This window comes from Myotis nattereri, assembly GCF_964212035.1.
Source record: "Myotis nattereri genome assembly, chromosome: 1".
Taxonomy (NCBI): Eukaryota; Metazoa; Chordata; class Mammalia; order Chiroptera; family Vespertilionidae; genus Myotis; species Myotis nattereri.
The window spans coordinates 205,766,550-205,785,249 of record NC_138075.1 but is presented as its reverse complement, the minus strand read 5'-3'; the positions used below and the strand labels follow the sequence as shown (position 1 = coordinate 205,785,249).

The 18,700-nt window shown below is 43.1% G+C and overlaps 1 protein-coding gene across 1 annotated transcript in view; it reads right to left on the bottom strand.

Annotated features, from left to right (window-relative positions):
* The window catches only part of APBB2 (amyloid beta precursor protein binding family B member 2), a 328,097-nt gene that overhangs the window by 196,519 nt on the left and 112,878 nt on the right, over window positions 1-18,700 (bottom strand). Inside the window, exon 4 of the mRNA XM_081092795.1 lies at window positions 104-216. Within this exon, the coding sequence (XP_080948921.1) occupies window positions 104-149 (46 nt within the window). The 5' untranslated portion in view covers window positions 150-216. The remainder of the gene's footprint in view (window positions 1-103; window positions 217-18,700) is intronic.

Here is an 18,700-nt window from a genome sequence, read left to right as displayed (position 1 = left end):
AAAAACCTTCACCAGTTCAGCACCCTGTCATATTCTACAAAGGAAATTAAAGGGAGAGAGCGAGGGAGAAAGAGAGAGAGAGAGTGTGCAATACCATACATACATGAGCTGCCTGGATGACAGTGAGCCTCCGGGTACCGTCTGCCCATAGCGACCAGTCAGCACATTGCAGGGGCCTCGGGAGTCTCCACTGCTCGGGAAGACTCAGAGGGTTGGCTGTGGTGGGGGAGGAGAAAAAAGTAGAAACAAAACAGAGATTGAGAATAATGACTGCATTTTTTTCATTAAAATGCTAATGATGACCACAAATTTCCAGATAACTACATTTATGAATTATTCATGGTCACATCCGAGGCGGACTCCCTGTCCCTGCAGGAAGGCACAGAGCTGGCTGACGACTAGCATGTGGCCCCTGCAATAAGTGTGACAGGAGCGCGGGCCACTGCGCGTCTACCAGCAGGGCTGGCCCACTCGCCCTCTCTGGAAGATCAGGCAATCCCACGCGTGTCTCCCATGCCTTTTCATCTCACTCTTCCTTAACGAAAAGGAACAGCAGTAGCCCGGCTCTTTGCTGTGACATCTGAACTAATATCCTGTGGAAACTCTAAGAGCTTGAAAGGAAAAAAGGAAATTATCTGTACTGGGTAGATAAGCCATCAAACCGATTCTTAGAAAAACTTTTTATTGAAATCTAACATTGATACAGAAAAGTGCACAGAGCACAAGTGGACGCCACAATGGGTTTTCCTAAACTGAACACACCGGTCAAACCCAGAACAGCATCGGCACCCCAGAAGCTCCCTTCATGCATAGGTTACTTCTGCCCATTTTTGTAAGCATGAAACTAAATTTCTCTCATTATTAATTTTTCTTTTAAAAACCACATGTTGAATCCCTACTATACGCTAAGCACTGTGCTAGACACTGCAGCTACAAAGAGGAAAAAGACACAGGCTCTGTCATTAAGGAAAGTGAAGTCTAGTGGGCCCCAGAGACACACACAACGCACCTGGTGGGACAGTGGGATGAGGGCAGTGACTGAGATTCACGCCAAGCAGGGGCACCCAGCCCAGAAATGGAGCGGTCAGGGAAGGCTTCCAACAAAAAGGGATGCCTGGCATCTCCTCAGGCTGGGTAGGACTAAGCCAAGCTGGTAATGGGGGCACAAGACAAGGGAAAATCAGAGGTAAGAAATTGCATGGTGTAATTCGGTGTGGGGGTGAGGCCAAGAAAGAAGCCTGGAGCCAGATCATAACCTTATTCGCATATCCAGGAACTCTGACTTTACCCTGTTTCAGACACCCACTGATGGGTTAGCTCTGGGTTTGAGATGCCTTACTGGCTTTGGATGGATCCAAAGGGGGCAGAGTGGAGGCAGGGAGACCAAGTGGGCCAGCTTAATTGTTAGATAGGAGAGGGAGGGTGGGGATTAGAGTAGTGGAAGTAAGTAGGAAAGGGAACAGGAGAGGAAGAATTAGGACTAGGGAAATACCCAGATGCCAAAAGCAAGACAACTTGGAAAAATGACTACATGTGGGTGGACAGAAGTGACAACTGAGGTAGAGAATGCAGGAGAATGAACAAGTTTAATAAGGAAGATAAGGGGTTTAGTTTGGGGCATTAGAAAGTGAGGTGTAGAAGATCCAGGTAGGGATGCCCAGATATCCTTGAGTATGAAGCTTGGAGAAGAAACCTAAGCAAAACATAAAGGCGTATAAGTGATCATTATACAGAAAGTAGCAGAAATTATGTTAGGGGGTGATACCACTGAAGGAACTTGGATAGAAGGAGAAGATTAGAGCAGTGGTTGGCAAACAGCGGCTCGAGAGCCACATGCGGCTCTTTGGCCCCTTGAGTGTGGCTCTTCCACAAGATACCACGTGCGGGCGCACATGTACAGTGCAATTGAAATTTCATGGCCCATGCGCAGAAGTCGGTATTTTGTGGAAGAGCCACACTCAAGGGGCCAAAGAGCCGCATATGGCTCGTGAGCCGCAGTTTGCCGACCACTGGATTAGAGGATCAGAGCTAAAAGCAGAACCCTAGAGAACGTGAACAATAACAGAATGGGCAGAGGAAGATCTTGTGAACTAGACCAAGGAAGAAAGGTAGAGAAGTACCATGGAATGCGACGAGATGAATAGAGAGGAGAGATGAAAAATATACCTTTGGACTTGACAGTCAAGCAGTCACTGGCCACCATGACTGAGGGAGGTTTCCGTGGAAGGGCGGAGGCAGAGATAACAGAGTCAGCAGAAGAGTGGAAGGAGAACGGATGGTTGCTGGAAGGAATGCGTGCTGATGGAAGCCCACATTGAGAAGCTGAAGGAATCGGTAGGGAAAGAAAGGTTGAGAGTACAAGAGGAAGGCGGTAAGGATGGAATAAGATCCCAAAGGAGGTGGGAAGGACTGGCCCTGATGAGGAAGTGGAATCCACAACCTTCTGATGTTAGAAGAATATTCGAGTTAGCGGAATAAAGACAAATGTGGCTGTAGTAAGTGTGTAGGCAACAGCACTGGAATGTTGGACTCAATAAACCAAATGACATCAACATTGTCAATAAAACAGCTGGCAAGACTTTGCTGAAATGAGCTGACACACAAATGGTTTGGAGACACAGATCTTGAAAATCTTGGTTTCTGGCAAAATTAAAGTAGTTCAACCCCATTTTAATGAAAATAAATACTGTATTCGCTAGTACGTATCAAGGTGGGAAGCGGTATTCGTGAAATAAGCACACCCACAGTAGAACTTAATAGTATCAAAAGATTCAGAAGAACGCTCTTCTTAAAATGATCTTAGGTTTTGGGTGACAATCTTTCCACAGGTTTGCACATGGTTTCATTAAGTGAAACCACTACCCAGCATCTTATAAGGCTTCTTAAGATGCTTCAATTCAAAGGTCCCTCCTAGCATGACTAACCTAATGAAAATAAAGTCAGACATCCTGTATAATAAAAGCCTAATATGAAAATTGTCCCCTCGACTGAGAGTTTGACCAGGGGGCGGGGCTGGCCGGCCAACTGCCCTCGGCCCCTCCCCCTGACCGACCCTACCCTGGCAGGCAGCAGCAGCAGGCAGCCAGGGTCAGGGAGCCCTGGCCGGCAGCCAGCAGCCAGCAGCTGCTAGGGACCCTACCCATGCATGAATTTCGTGCACTGGGCCTCTAGTTGGAATATAAAGGCAAGAAGGGGAGAATGGAGTTGGCAGAGGCACCTGCCTCTGAGATTTCCTAGTGTAATGCCTCTTAAGACTGCAGCAATGTCTTCTCACTTCAGTCTCCTGCCCACTCTTCAACCTCCAGTCTCAGCAAGTACAGAAGTGGGTGGAGGTATTGGAAAGCACTTCAATAATGTGCAAAGCAGCAAGGTTCATCACAAAATCTAATGAAGCGGGCTCCGTGGCGCAATGGATAGCGCATTGGACTTCTAGTGACAAAATCTAATGAAATTGAAAACACCTGGAAAGTAGATTCTATGTTCCCTGCACAGCCTTTGCAACTCCAAAATTCTGAGGTTGCTCCAGTTTGTCTATCCTGTTAACATGAACATTTCCAGGCCATCTTTGGAAGATGGCAGCATTTTAGAATACTAGATAAGCACCTTATCATCACTGAATTCTGCCAGGAGAAGGTTCCAAAGCCATCTGATGCCTACTGACTGGGCCACTCGTCTTTGTATCCTCAGGGCAAGGATATGTAACCAGCAAACAATATATATGGGATTAATCAGTAATCCAATGCATAAGTGAAGAGTTCACACAACAAAGAAAAGAGACCAATTAAATAATGAGAACAGGAATAGTCTTTCTATTCCTTCCTTTCCCACCCTCATTGACTCAAAGCCAAGTTGCAAATCACAGTCAACTATATTTCCTTTCCTCTCTCTGCACAGAAGAAAATCTTTATGATCTCATAAATAAATATTGTGTGTTAAGTAAGAGGATTCAGAAGTAACGAAATTATGAAAAACAAAATGCCTCTTAACCAAGAAAACAGGTAGGTGGGAACATTTGGAGCAAACAAAGAAATGGAAATTGCCCACTTTACATCTGTCTGCCTCCTCCTCATCCTTCTGTGTGAAGGACAGGACATCATTACTCTCACAGCAGGGTGCCTCTCCTCCCAGATGCTGCTTCAATACAGCAACCTGCTCAGGTTCAACCCACTGGGGCAACAGATAGTAATAAGATAATCAAGACTCGCTTCTTTGAAAATTCTGAAAATTCACAGGTCTATGGTTTGGTACTAATATATATTTATATTATTCATCATTTCACTTCTTCTTTAACACAAAAGCTTTGAGGAATCACGGATCACATTGAATACACTTTACACATCACACAGCGGCACACGATGGTATTGTCTGAAAATAACTTTAATAATAAAAATTTCAAAAGGAACAGTGGAATATTGTTGTTGTTGTTGTATGTACTGAGTGACATTTTTTCTGAACTGTTAAAAAATAACTCGGTCCTGAAAACAACCAGTGTTTCTGCCCATCTGATCAGCAAGATCTTGAGAAGGAAACAACTCTTTGAGACAGCCATCCTTCTATCTATTCTTGAGACCAAGATGAACCATACAATACTCACTTGAATGCAAGCCATCGAGGGGATGAAAGGAATGTTTATGCCAACCCACAAACTGTTTAGTGTGCAACTTTTTAGTTATAATATAGTCACTAACACATGCTCTACAAGGACATTAATCTGCAACAGATACATTGATGCTGGGCCTCTCCTACAAACTCTCATTATGCTGATGTGGGGCAAAAATGCCAAGAATTTTCTCAAGTAAACATTTCATGTCAATAACCACTTGCACTACTATCTCCCTTTCCAAGTGTTTTATGACATCATAATGTCTCTACTTAAGTATTTGCTATTATTGACCTAAAAAATCAATTTTTAAACAAAATGTTAAAAAATGGCTTTATTTAATGCAATATTTTTTTAAAACATTGACATTTTTTTAAAATATATTTTTATTGATTTCAGAGAGAAAGTGAGAGGGAGAGATAGAAACATCAGTGATGAGAGAGAATCATTGACCGGCTGACTCTTGCACACCCCCCACTGGGGATCGAGGCCACAACCCAGGCATGTGTCCCTGACCGGAATCAAACCCAGGACCCTTCAGTCTGCAGGCTGACGCTCTATCCACTGAGCCAAACCAGTTAGGGCTAATGCAACATTTTTATATGAAAGCTGTGCAAGCTACTAAAAAACTTGGTAATGTTCTTCAAAAATAATATATTCCATAACATTTACAATTCTCTGAATCACTCTTCAGTTATTATACTATACTAGAGGCCCGGTGCACAAAAATTCGTGCACTCGGGGGGGGGGGAGGGAAGAGGGGTCCCTCAGCCCGGCCTGTGCCCTCTCGCAGTCTGGGACCCCTCAGGAGATAATGCCCTGCTGGCTTAGGCCTGCTCCCAGGTGGCAGAGGGCAGGCCCAATCCCTAGGTGCAGCCCCTGGTCTGGCTCAGAGCAGGGCTGACTGGGGAGTTGGGGCGCCGCCCCCTGTCATTCAGAGCAGGGCGGATTGGGAGGTTGCAATGCCACCCTCAGTCACGTTCAGGATAGGGCCGATTGGGGGTGTGGGGCACTGCCCCCTGTCACACTCAAGGCAGGGTCGATGGGGAGTTTGCGGCGCCACCCCCTGTCACGCACAGAGCAGGGCCAATCAGGGGGTTGGGGCGCTGCCCCCTGTCATGCACAGAGCAGGGCCCATCAGAGAGTTGGGGCGCTGCCCCCTGTCACTCACAGAGTAGGGCCGATAGGGGAGTTGGGGCACCGCCCCCTGTCACACACAGAGCAGGGCGGATCAGGGGGTTGGGGCGCCACCCTCTATCACCCACAGAGCAGGGCCGATCAGGGGGTTGGGGCGCCGCCACTGTCACACTCAGGGCAGGGCCGATGGGGAGGTTATGGCTCTACCCCATCACACACAGAGCAGGGCCCATGGGGGGAGGGGGAGTTGGGGCACCGCCCTCTATCACTCGCAGAGCAGGGACGATCAGGGGGTTGGGGTGCTGCCACTCTCACACTCAGGGCAGGGCCGATGGGGAGGTTATGGCTCTACCTCAGGGATGGGCAAACTTTTTGACTCGAGGGCCACAATGGGTTCTTAAACTGGACCGGAGGGCTGGAACAAAAGCATGGATGGAGTGTTTGTGTGAACTAATATAAATTCAAAGTAAACATCATTACATAAAAGGCTACGGTCTTTTTTTTTTTAGCTTTATTCATTTCAAACAGGCCGGATCCGGCCCACAGGCCGTAGTTTGCCCACAACTGCTCTACCCTGTCACACACAGAGCAGGGCCCGTGGGGGCGCGGGGGGGGGGGGAGGGGGTTGGGGTGCCGCACCCTGTCACACACAGAGCAGGGCAGGTAGGGAGGTTGTGGCCCTGCTCCCTGTCACAGAGCCACAGGGCGATCAGGGGGTTTGGGCGCTGCCCCCTGTCACGCTGATCCCGGTGCCGGGAGGCCTCGCGGCTCCGCTGATCCCGGTGCTGGGAGGCGTATTACCCTTTTACTATATAGGATAGAGGCCTGGTGCATGGGTGGGGCTGGCTGGTTTGCCCTGAAGGGTGTCCTGGACCAGGGTGGGGGTCCCCACTGGGGTGCCTGGCCAACCTGGGTGAGGGGATGATGGCTGTTTGCAGCTGGTCACACACCCTTCAGGGTGGGGGTCCCCACTGGGTGCCTGGCCAGTCTGGGTGAGGGGCTGAGGGCTGTTTTCAGGCTCGCAGGTGACTGAAGCTCCCAACTGATCCTTTTTTTCTTTTTTCTTTTTATTCTGGGCCAGCTTTAGCTCTGGCTCCAGCTCTGAGGCCTCTGCTGCTGAAAACAGGTTTCTGGGGTTTTGTTTAGCTTCTATATTTATTACAATGTTTCAAACTGCAGGCTCAGAGGCTGGCAAGGCAGGCAGGGAACGTTGGTTTCCTCCGTCACTGAAGCAAGCAAGCCTCATGTTAGTTTCAAGCTGCCTGGCTGCCGGCCGCCACCTTGGCTGGCAGTTAATTTGCATATCACCCTGATTAGCCAATGGGAAGGGTAGTGGTTGTACGCTAATTACCATGTTTCTCTTTTATTAGATAGGATAATCTTGCTACTTAGAAAGCTCAAGGAATATGATATTGAGAATAATCAAGATTTTCACAATAGTTGGAGGACTACTCATCTAAGTTAACTGAAAAAGTGGGTTTACTTTCAACCATACTAAATTCATTTTTTTTTCTAAAAGGTAATGCCTTCTCAGAGAATCTAGAATATAATTAACCTTTGTTTGGTGACACGGGATCATCAATATGACTGTCAATGATCTTGCTTCCTTGGAACGTGAGAACACTAACTCCGAGGAAAAGGAGCTGGCCCCGTGCATAATAGGCAGAAGTTGAGTTTCCACCACCAGGAGGAGAGCTGGGTGGGGAGTTCCTATCAAAACGACAGAGCACTCTGAGAGTCAAAAGGAAGAAACTGCCTAAGTTCAAACACCAAGGAAAGCACAGATGTAAGTACTCTTTGGAGAGTCAAAGGTGAATCCAAGTTACAGATCCAGGTCTAAAGACAAGTAGAATCAGGATATGAGTTGGAGATAAATCAATACAACAGCGGACGTGGATGCTCCTGGTAACCAACTAAACCTCCTGTAAAGGCAACACCACCTTCCAAAGCACAGAGGGCTGCTTGCTCCTTTACTCAAAGGCCTCTGACTGCTATGCTTTGGGAGATATTTTGTCACCCTTTAATAGTTTGGTAATCTCCTCTCCTTTGCCCTGAAGTTGAGGTCAAGTCTCATTGCTGTCAGAGTACCAACTTTCCCTTCTTCAAGACAGCTATGGAAACCAAATAAAATAAAAAAGTATAAGAGAACTAAATATAAAATACCAGCTTCAGATAAGATCTGAAGGGCACAGTGCTCAGACTCTGAACCCATACTTGGGCAGTTGAAATGTCTTTTTTGTTTATTCCTTGGTTCTTGGAGAATTCAAATACTAATCCTTAAGTAGGACTCATCTGAAGTCATTTGTACAAGCACAGCCGAGCCTAAAACAAGGCCCGGAGGTGTTACTGGTTACGTGACCACTGTTATTTAACAGCACTTCTTGTAGAGCAGTGGTTCTCAACCTTCCTAATGCCGCGACCCTTTAATACAGTTCCTCATGTTGTGGTGACCCCCAACCATAAAGTTATTTTCGTTGCTACTTCATAACTGTAATTTAGCTACTGTTATGAATCGTAATGTAAACATCTGACATGCAGGATGTATTTTCATTGTTACAAATTGAACATAATTAAAGCATAGTGATTAATCACAAAAACAATATGTGATTATTATGTGTTTTCCGATGGTCTTAGGCGACCCCTGTAAAGGGTCGTTTGACCCCCACAGGGGCCACGACCCACAGGTTGAGAACCGCTGTTGTAGAGAAACCCAATAAGCTGACTATCCAGAAACACAACAGATCAATTGCTCTGACGTGAAGCATCTGTGGAAATAAAATCAAAACCTAAAGAAGGGAGGGCTTTGTCACTGGGTAAGTAAATGGCTGTGGGCATGTCAATTAGCCTTCCATGCCTCATCTGTAAAATGGGTTCATCATACCCACCTTGCAAAGGTCTGAATGAGAACAAAATGAAAGGCACAGATGACATCAACGAATGTAAATTAAACCTAATTAAGTGGAAACACAGTACATAGCCCCCTATGACACACAGATCTTTATTCTAGTGGTTTCTATCCAATCCTCACCACTTCTTATGCTAAACGCCGCCCCCCCCCCCCAAGTTATTTTTGATGGAACTTTTCTTCTGGTTAATAAATAAAATGTTTTCAATGTAACCATTTAAATAGTAAGTACAAATACTCATGTTTTTTCAGATTAAAAAGAAAACACAACACTAAACTGTACAACTCCCCCATTATGACATTTCTATTTTGTTTCTTCCTTAACTTTTTTTAATCCAAGTTATTTATTTTCTCTCTTTCCCAGTTTTCTTTATTGAATCTTTGTGGATGTTTTTTTTCCTCATTTAAGCTAAAGCCTTGCAATAACAGCAACGAACATCTTTTGCTATTTACAAGGCACTTTAATATACATTACCTTATTTTCCTTAAATTACGTCTACTTTCTTCTCTTTATTTTCCCTTGCTCCACTTCTCAAAAACACAGGAAGGACTTTCCAAAATCAACCAAGAATAAATTTTTCTCCTTCCAACAGCCAACACATTAATACACAATACCCTGCAGAGTTGCCTAATGCATGTTAGACTATGTACGATTTACCTAAATCCTGACACATCCAATTCTCCTGGCAAATAATTTTTCATCCCTGGTGGTGATTTTTTGAAGTTAAAGTACAGTGAGAAATGTGTACACGTTAAATATGTTAAAACAAGACACATGAATCCCTTCAAGAATCATCAAAAGTAACACATGAAAATAGAAGGAATAAGAGGTCAAAAGATTGGCAGAGAGAAAAAGAACAAAGTTGTTGCTGCTGTTCTAGCTTTCAATAAAATTCCCGTTAACTACCTTACTAGAGCTGTTTTTCTCTGAGCTCTGCAATACATAATCTGATAGTTAAATCTGTGAAAGCCATAAGGGATGCACCCATCTCATTAAAAAGATGATCTTTTGAGTTATGCCAATGAGAAAGAGTAACTATTTCTGGGGTGAAGGACAGAAGTACTTCCTCCTTGTTGCCCAGAGGCAGCAACACCTCTAGCAAGTGTTAGCAGGAAGACAGATGCCTGGCACTCCTACGAGGAAAACAGGAACCTTCAAATAGAAATGTTTCCTCTCAGAACCTCTACATGCTCTCAATCTTGATTAACCAACAAAGAACATGAGGTGTCTAAAACAGAAGAAATCGTAATTCTATCATGTGAAGATAAATATCATTATTTTTTTAAGTTTCTGTAAACTCTAGATTGGGAATCAGGTCAGATTCCCCTACCTACACTCATTCAAACGCTGCAGGACACAGAGCCTTTAAAATTTGAATTGGCTTCCCTTTGCTTTACAATGGTTGAATAAGGCCTACAGTAATTTACAGTAATTCTTGAAAGACCTAAATAATACATGAAAAATTGTAAAAAAAATAAATAAAAACCAGTCACTACTGTTAAAATTGGGGTGCTAATAAAATTTAAGGAAAAAGTTGAAAGATCATATTTGGTTTTGATTCTGCTGTGGTGTTTACATGTTCAATAATGTAAGCCTGTGGCACATTACAAAACCTTCTGTATTTTACTCTTGAGTGATTTTATCCTAGGAACGAAGAAAGATGTCATGGTCCAACTTTCTCCTATGGAATCTAGAGATGCCTCATGGAAACTCAGCATTCCGCAGAATACAACCGGGACCACTGGGGAGAATGGTTCTCAGAAAAGAATGTTTTTCCAGCTTGAACACAACTCAAGTCAAACTAGTAGGAACTCTAAGAAAGACGGACCCAGCTGAGATTATGGTCCTAGAACACTCCAGGCAATAAAAGTCAGTTCTTTATATTATAGGAAACTGCATGTTATTCTGGTGAACAGGTTTGAGATCAGACTTGGACTTTATACCTTAGACATAACTGGCGTTTTTTCCTATTACACACTCAAATCAAGAGCGGGGAACACCTAGCTCATTTTGTCAGTGAGAGTAACAATCTCTGAAGGGAACTAAAAAGGAGAGTAAATGGAATCCATCCTAGAGAAACCTAATTAACTCTTCTTTAATGCACCAGACAACCACGTATCCAAATTGAAAGACCAAATCTCATAAGTTCATTAATAGGGATTTTCAGTTGGATGTGGTAGATTATAATCATGTGCTTAACTCCATTCCCTCCACTAAATGACAGTAAGCAAGAGGCAGAGATAAACTCACAAGAAGCAAGACAATGAAAGAGGAGAAAATTAATGGGGGCGGGGAGGGGGTGGAGAAGGGGAGAGAGGAGGGATTGAAAATGGAAAGCAGATGGGCCAAAGATGAGTGAGTCTTCAAAGCAGGGACAGGAAAAACTTAAATGCCTACAGACAGAACTGTCAGGAAGAAGCAAGCCAATATGGGGCACAGAACCTTAGGAAAGTGCCAAGTTCAGGCACATTATGATGAAACCTCAGAACATTTAAAAAAACACAAAAAACTAAATAAGCTCCCTCCCCCCACGTCACACATAAAGTAACCAGAATCAGAAAAGCATCCAACAATTCAGTAACAAAATTAGAAACAGAAGAAAATGAAACAAGGCCTCCAAAACTCTCAGTGAAAACAATTTCCAACTTTAATTGTATATCAATCATATGTGTGGAGAAACTAAATGATATTTTCGCACATGCCAGACTCAAGAAAATTACATCATACATACTCTTTCTCTAGAAGCAACTGGGCAATGTGCTTCCCCCAAAGAGAGAAGAAACCGAGAGATGCCAAGCAGCATAAACAGGTCAATCAGGAAGCCCCAAGGTGAGAGGAAAGGAAAATTCCTGGCCAACAGCTGTGCCTGAGGCCTCAAGAGCAAACAGTCCAGAATGGAGCAGCAAGCGGAGGGCTCCAGAGAAAATGTCACACAGACACAAGACCTGAGAGACAAGCCATGCTATTTGACCTTATCTGAGAATTTGGAGATGAATAAGTAGTATGTAAGTAGAATTTGAGTTTAAAAAATAATTTTTTTAATATGCTGTACAAGAAAGAAAATAAAGCCATAGTACACACATAACTCAGCTGTGAAAAATACAGTGAAAACAAATTGAGATATAACTACCTTGGAATGTAAATGATAGGTATTTAATGGAGGGAGAATAAAAGAGAGCTAACCTCTTATCTTTCTTAATTAGAATTCAATATTTAATGCCTAAAATTGAAAAAAATAATCAAGAAATATCGCCCTTTGGCTCAGTGAATAGAATGTTGGCCTGTGGACTGAAGGGTCCCGGATTCAATTCCAGTCAAGGGCACATGCCCAGGTTGTGGGCTTGATCCCCAGTGGGGGGTGTGCAGGAGGCAGCCGATCAATGATTCTCTCTCATCATTGATGTTTCTATCTCTCTCTCCTTCTCCCTTCTCTCTGAAATCAATAAAAATACATATTTTTAAAAATCAAGAAATATCAATATAAACATATTAATTAGCTATATGAAAGTAAATATTAGAAGAAGAGCTAAATGAATTCAAAGTGGTTGCCTCTGAGAAGTGGGAATAATGCAAATGCAAATAAGTAGGCAGGAAGTTGCAAGCTATATATATATATATATATATCTTATTGCAAATAAAAAACAAATTTGATTAAACCATCCAACTATATAAGACTGACAATGTGAAATTTCATTTTATACTATAAATAAGGAAACAGATAAACCTTAATCTGCTCCTCCTCATCAAACCATTTATATTCAATTTAATTAACTTTATCTTGAAGTAGTAAGGAACATACTGTGAGAGGTCAAATATGCCTAAATCATCAAGTCACCCCCCTGGCTTTAGTAACACATGGTGAAGAGGTCCCTGAACACCACCAGTGCACAGAAAAAGTGAGCCATCGTCGTTACCACTGATTCCATTAACTGCAGCTTCAGATGAATAAACATGCTGGCCACGCCCCTTCTACCAGAGCCCCACTGTAGCATCTTATAGTGAGGATGTGTCCATATAGAGGGGGGTAGGGTGGAGAGCACAGTATCTGAACCCCCTTCTTATATCTGGGGAATCCCTCATCACATGAGTACTGACGAAAGCCACACTTGTAGACACAGAGGCAATATGGCTGGATACTCACCTTCCCAGAACTCCCTGCAGCTAAGGCATGGGCACATGACTTAGCCTTGGCCAAACCTACCTCTAGAGCTGGAGACACAAAGGGGCAGAGGCAGAAGGGAAATATCAAGGCTGAGAGCAATGGCAACAACACCCCATGCGCAGAGGCAGTAAAGGCTAAGGTGACAGAGTTGGTGGCAAGTGTCTGGTAGCTAACAGCGTGGTCAATGCAGACCAGCATGGCCCAGTGTTCAATGATTAGGTCCACCCAGCAGAGAACTCATCATATCAGATGACCTTGGCTATGAACCTGACTGTTTAGTCTCTATTTGCTCCTGCCTTTCCAACTTTTAGCAGTTCAAGAAACTACCCAGTATTTTCTCAGAAGTTATTTATCTGCTTAAGTCATTCAGCCAGTCTCCACTGCTTCTAAGAACGCTGCCTGATGTGGTGCCCCAGGATGCACAGGTAGAGATAGGTGGCTGTCTACAGATGTTAAGAATAAAATGTTTATGTTCCTTAAGATACCAAAGCAAAACCAAGAACATCTTTCCACAGGGAAACATGGGGGAAGGTCAGGCTTTAAGGTCCAAAGACAACAATGCTATTGAATCGTTATGGGTTAAAGAAGTTTCAATAGGCTCCACTATTCTTTGAATTGGTGTCTCCCATTCGGAAACACATTCCAAGTTCAAAACCACTCACTGACTTTACAGCCAGCCATGGGAATGTCATCAGTGGGGCAACTGGGAGTTGCCACTATTTACGTCTGGCAAAAAGACTACACTCACAATTTGTGTTGTTGTGAGTGGGTGAGGAAGAACAATTTTCTTTGTCTTTCTACTTAAAACAGAGCTTTCTGAGAGATGAAGCCATTTGGAAACCAGTGGTCAAGAACTGCACATGAATATGAAAATGCACACCAAGGCACGCAAAGATTTATATCTGACTGTAGCGACATCAATATTGCTGAAAAGCTGCATCCATCAGCTCAGCAACTGCAGCATATTTAGTTCCCAGTCTGAGGAAGCTGAACCCCAGGCAATTTATCTGCACATGTCTCAGGCTAACCACACAAATTTTGCGGACGAAGCTAGAAGTTAAGATAGATAGCTTAGAACAAACTGTTGATGTGACCAGAAGGGCCCCATAAAACAGTCATGGCATTAATAGAAACGTGGATGCAAAGAGAGAAAGCCTCTCTCTATGGTGCCCATTGTTTCTGGAAACTGAGAAAGTCTTTCAGGACAAGCTACAGCAACAGTTAAAGGCATGACAAAGTACAAGTACAGTTTTTGTTAGTTGTACAGCCCAGGCCTATACTCCCCCTGCGGAGAGGCTTACAAAATAAATGCACAGCCTGATGCATGTGTATAATGTCCCTGCCTGTGGCGTTATTTCATAAAGACCTGCCAAGAGATCAATCCCTCAGTCACAGAATTCAGGCTATTAATCACTTTGGCCAAAAATTTATTTCATCTCAGTTGGTGATGTAAATGCGACTTCAAATTCTATCAACTGCCAAGCCATCTTTATCATATATTCTGTGCAGTCAGTTCCCATGAAATATCTAATGGCCGCTAAAACAAGAGTTCCATCCCACCATTGTCTGAGTGAACTATACTGTGCTCACAGCGTGTTTTGAAAAGCAGAGATAAATTTATCTCAGTCAATTCCAGATTCTGCACCATTCTTTCGTTTGGGGATCACAATGGACAGTGATTATGCGCAGCAATAGGTGTGTGTATCCAAGTAAATACACAATATAATCACCACAGCTCTGTAGGGAACAACATACAATTCTGAAAAAAAGAAAAGGAGCAAGCAGAGGGGGATTCCAAGAAATCAGCCTCAAAAGCTGTCTCCAAGACTACCTTTTTTAAAATCCTCACCCGAGGCTATGTTTTTATTGATTTTCTAGAGAGAAAGGTAAGGGGGGGAGGCATCTGTGAGAGAGAGAAAAACATCAATCGGTTGCTCCCCGAATGTCCCTCGATCAGGAATCAAACCCACAACCTAGGTATGTGTCAGGACCAGCATATACCTTAACCTTAACCTTTTGGTGTATAGGACAATACTCCAACCAACTGAGCAACCCAGCCAGGGCTCCAACACTATCTTTTTAAGAAATTTAAAAGTAAGGTTGGCTTCTTATGCACAAATACAAAGGAGGCACATTCATAGCCAGCTAATGAATTTCAAAATGGTAGAACCCTCGATAGCTATTTCCAAAAAGGACTCACTGTACCCAAACTGTGAGTGAGCATTTAGGTATATAGAAATTGTTCTTTGTTCCCCCCTCTGCAATGGCTAACGGGATCGGACAGAAATATATATGGAGGGGTTTCACATTTGTCCTGTGAAGGGTCTGTTTCCAATCATCAGAAGTAGCAGATTTTTAGATTTCACTATAAGAATCTGCATTGGATTATATAACCTCTCAAACACCTTCTTAATCTGAATTTAACAAATATGACAAGATACAATTAAAATGTCACTGATTTCACCAATATCACACAATGTAAACTGATAGTCGATGAAGTTTTAAGGAAAGTATAAAATGGTGAAATATCGTCTCTCCTTTGAAAAAGTAGTAACTGAGAGCAAGTCAAATGAACCGCCAATCCTTCAACGCTTACTACAAACACAGAAGGCTGTGGTGGGTGTGGAACAGAAATGAAGCATGTGACACAGGTGCTGACAACAGGGAGCTGAGCTTGCTGGAGAAACAAGACACATGAAACTCTGGACAAACACTGAACAGGCCTCTCGGAAGGTTTAGACTTGAAGGAAAAAGGCTAGAGAGGAAGAGAGACCATTTTCTGTCAGATAATTAAGACTTGTATACACGCGATTAAAACAAATTTTATGTGACATAACTATGTCTACATCTCTTATATCGTAGAGGCTACCAATCAGTGCTGCTGAGTAATATTCCATTGTGTATATGGACTGCAGTTCCTTTATCCATTCAGCTGTTGATGGACACTTTGGTTGCTTCCATGTATTGGCAGTTGTAAAAATAATGCTTGAATGAATAGGAGAGCAAAGATACTTCTACCAGGTAATGGTTTCATTTCCTTTGGATATGTTCTCACAGTAGAATCGCTGGATCATATGGTAGGTCTATTTTTAATTTTTTTTAGAAACCTCCATACTGTTTTCCATAGTGGGTGCACCAATTTACATTCCCACCAGCAATGCACAAGGGTCCCTTTGCTCCACATCCTCGCCAACACTTGCTATCTCCTGTCTTTTTAATGATAGACAAACTAACAGGTCTGAGGTGATCACAACACAGTTACTTAAAGACTTTTAACTACACCAGTATATGCCCAATGTGGTTCCACCAGACACACCCCTGCCATGGATTATATGGAAGAAACCTCCCAGGATTAAATGGAAGCTTTTGATCGCTGTGGAAGGGGGTAGGGCCTGCCCTGTGAGAGCAGGAGTGCCCAATGTCAATTATCCTGGGAAGAGCAGAGCCTGAGATAAGGAATGAGAACCAGCCAGGAAAGACTTGGCAGAGGAAGAGGGGAATCCTCCTTCTTCCAGGGCCTCAGTCTCTTTGATGCCTGGGCTCTATGTCTAGATGGGCTGACAGTCACTTCTGGGTTGGGGGTCAGGAGTCAGGCCAGAGAGGCAGCCTTGTACAGGACCCTGTGAGAATGGGTCTAGGCCAGTGGTTCTCAACCTCCGGGCCCTTTAAATACAGTTCCTCATGTTGTGACCCAACCATAAAATTATTTTCGTTGCTACTTCATAACTGTAATGTTGCTACTGTTATGAATCGTAATGTAAATATCTGATATGCAGGATGGTCTTGGGAGACCCTTAGGAAAGGGTCGTTCAACCGCCAAAGGGGTCGCGACCCACAGGTTGAGAACCGCTGGTCTAGGCCAACGTATCTAGGAACCAATTTTATGCGACTCTCGAGGTTTTGTGAGAAGTCATGAACTCCACTTCTATCTGCTATAAGGAACTAAGGACCTGTTTCCAGATTAGGGATGGAATAGAAAATGGGAAAGCACCGTTCACAAAGAGCTGTCACACTGCTGGCAGCGATGATCAGCAAGGTCCCCAAAGAAAACGGGAACCTTTGGGACAGGAATCCAGGCAGAAGGTTAGCTCACTCCATCATATGAAGGGGGTGTCCCTTCCCGATCATCTCAGAGGAGGAAGCGTTGATTTATACTAGGAAGCACAGTGGGTCTCCTTGCACACCATCCCAGGTCACACACAGATTTGCTGATACTGACACTACAGGCTGATATCCAGTGAGAACCATGATGACCATCCAGAATGTTTACAGTCAGAATCCATTCTGATTGGCTAGAAACTGGTTAACTATTTTGAGTTTCACCCTTCCAATAACAACACATGCCTCTCTATCCTCAGTATCTGCCAGTGACTCCTAAGCCTGGAAGAACACTAAACTTTGTTAGTGTTGTAGCATGCTTAATATTTATTCCAAATTCTGGAATGAATAAACATATTAACTAACTCTAAGCAATAGATATCGTTTTCCCCATTTTATAGGCTAGAAAGTTGAGCCTCAGAGAAAGAACTTAACCCAGAGACAGCCAGTTGCAAAGTCCAAATTTAATTCCAAAACAAATGGAATTTTATAGGATTGTATAGAAACAGTCCCTCTACTCTAGAAATCTACCCTCCTATGAAAGATTAAACTGCAGGGAACAAGAAACAATGGGACCTGAAGGCAAATGCATCACTATCTCATAAAATATTAATGTGGAAAAGACTGGTCATGAGCATGATTTTAATCCACCCACTCTTATACTGCAATTACTGTCAGGCATTACCTGAATACCTAAAGCTTTCACATACATCTGTATGCCAAAATACTAGCTTGTTTCTTCAAATCCATATAAATGAACTATAAAAAACAACTTAACCCTATTTATTAAGAGAAAAATCCCAATATAGATTCCATTAATACCCTTGAAGTCCGTATATGAATGCCTCATTTGATTAAAATATTTCAACAAGAGACATGATTTAACAGAAGATTTGGGGGGTGGGGGGGATCTGAATGTAACAACTTTCCATGCAGCCATTTCTTTAAATCTCTGACAAAGCCTCCGTTCTAAAGAATTATTTCTTTCACTTTCTACTTAGAGAACAAATGAAAATGCATCTGCATTCAATTACCATTGCTGTGGAAACACTGAAACTCTAAATCTAAACTACTGATGATGCCAAGATTTCCTCGAAGCATGCCAGGTCCCCTAAACACTACCCATCATCAGGATAACCTTTAAATGCCCTTTCTCATATTAAAGTTCATTTTGTTGAAATCAACTTATTCCTCCCTACATCTGATTCTTTTCAGCTACCACTCATTTTCTCTTTCTACTTATTATAAGAAATCAGACACTAGTGTATTGTGTAATTTTACTGGTACTACATCCACATTAAGTTAATTCCTCAAAGTAGTCTGGATGCTATAAAGGTTTCCTTTAAAGATATAGACCACCACCAAATTCTTAGCAGGGTGGCCATTTAATTTACCTTCCAAACCAGGATACATGATTTTGAGAGGGAACATTACGAAATATAATAACAGAAAACAGGCAGAGTCAGGATTGTCCCAGCAAACCAACATGTCTGGTCACCCTATCAAATACTTAAAAGCCAAAAATCTCAAAAATGAAATCAACACCGTGGTTGGAAAGAGGGCATAGAGGGTTCATGTGTGAACAGCAAGCCAGAAGAGTCCAATTAGATGATCAAAGGCAGGCTGCTGTCTCTCCCAAGCACCCAAACTCAATGGCAGGTCCAGATCCTCTGAACCCAGCTCCTCCCCACCATGGTTATTAAAACAGTTTGCACATGTGAAGTAAGTCTGTAATCTGTCATGGCTCCCCTTGCTTATTTATCGGGGGCTTTTATTGCCAACCTCACATTCCTCCTT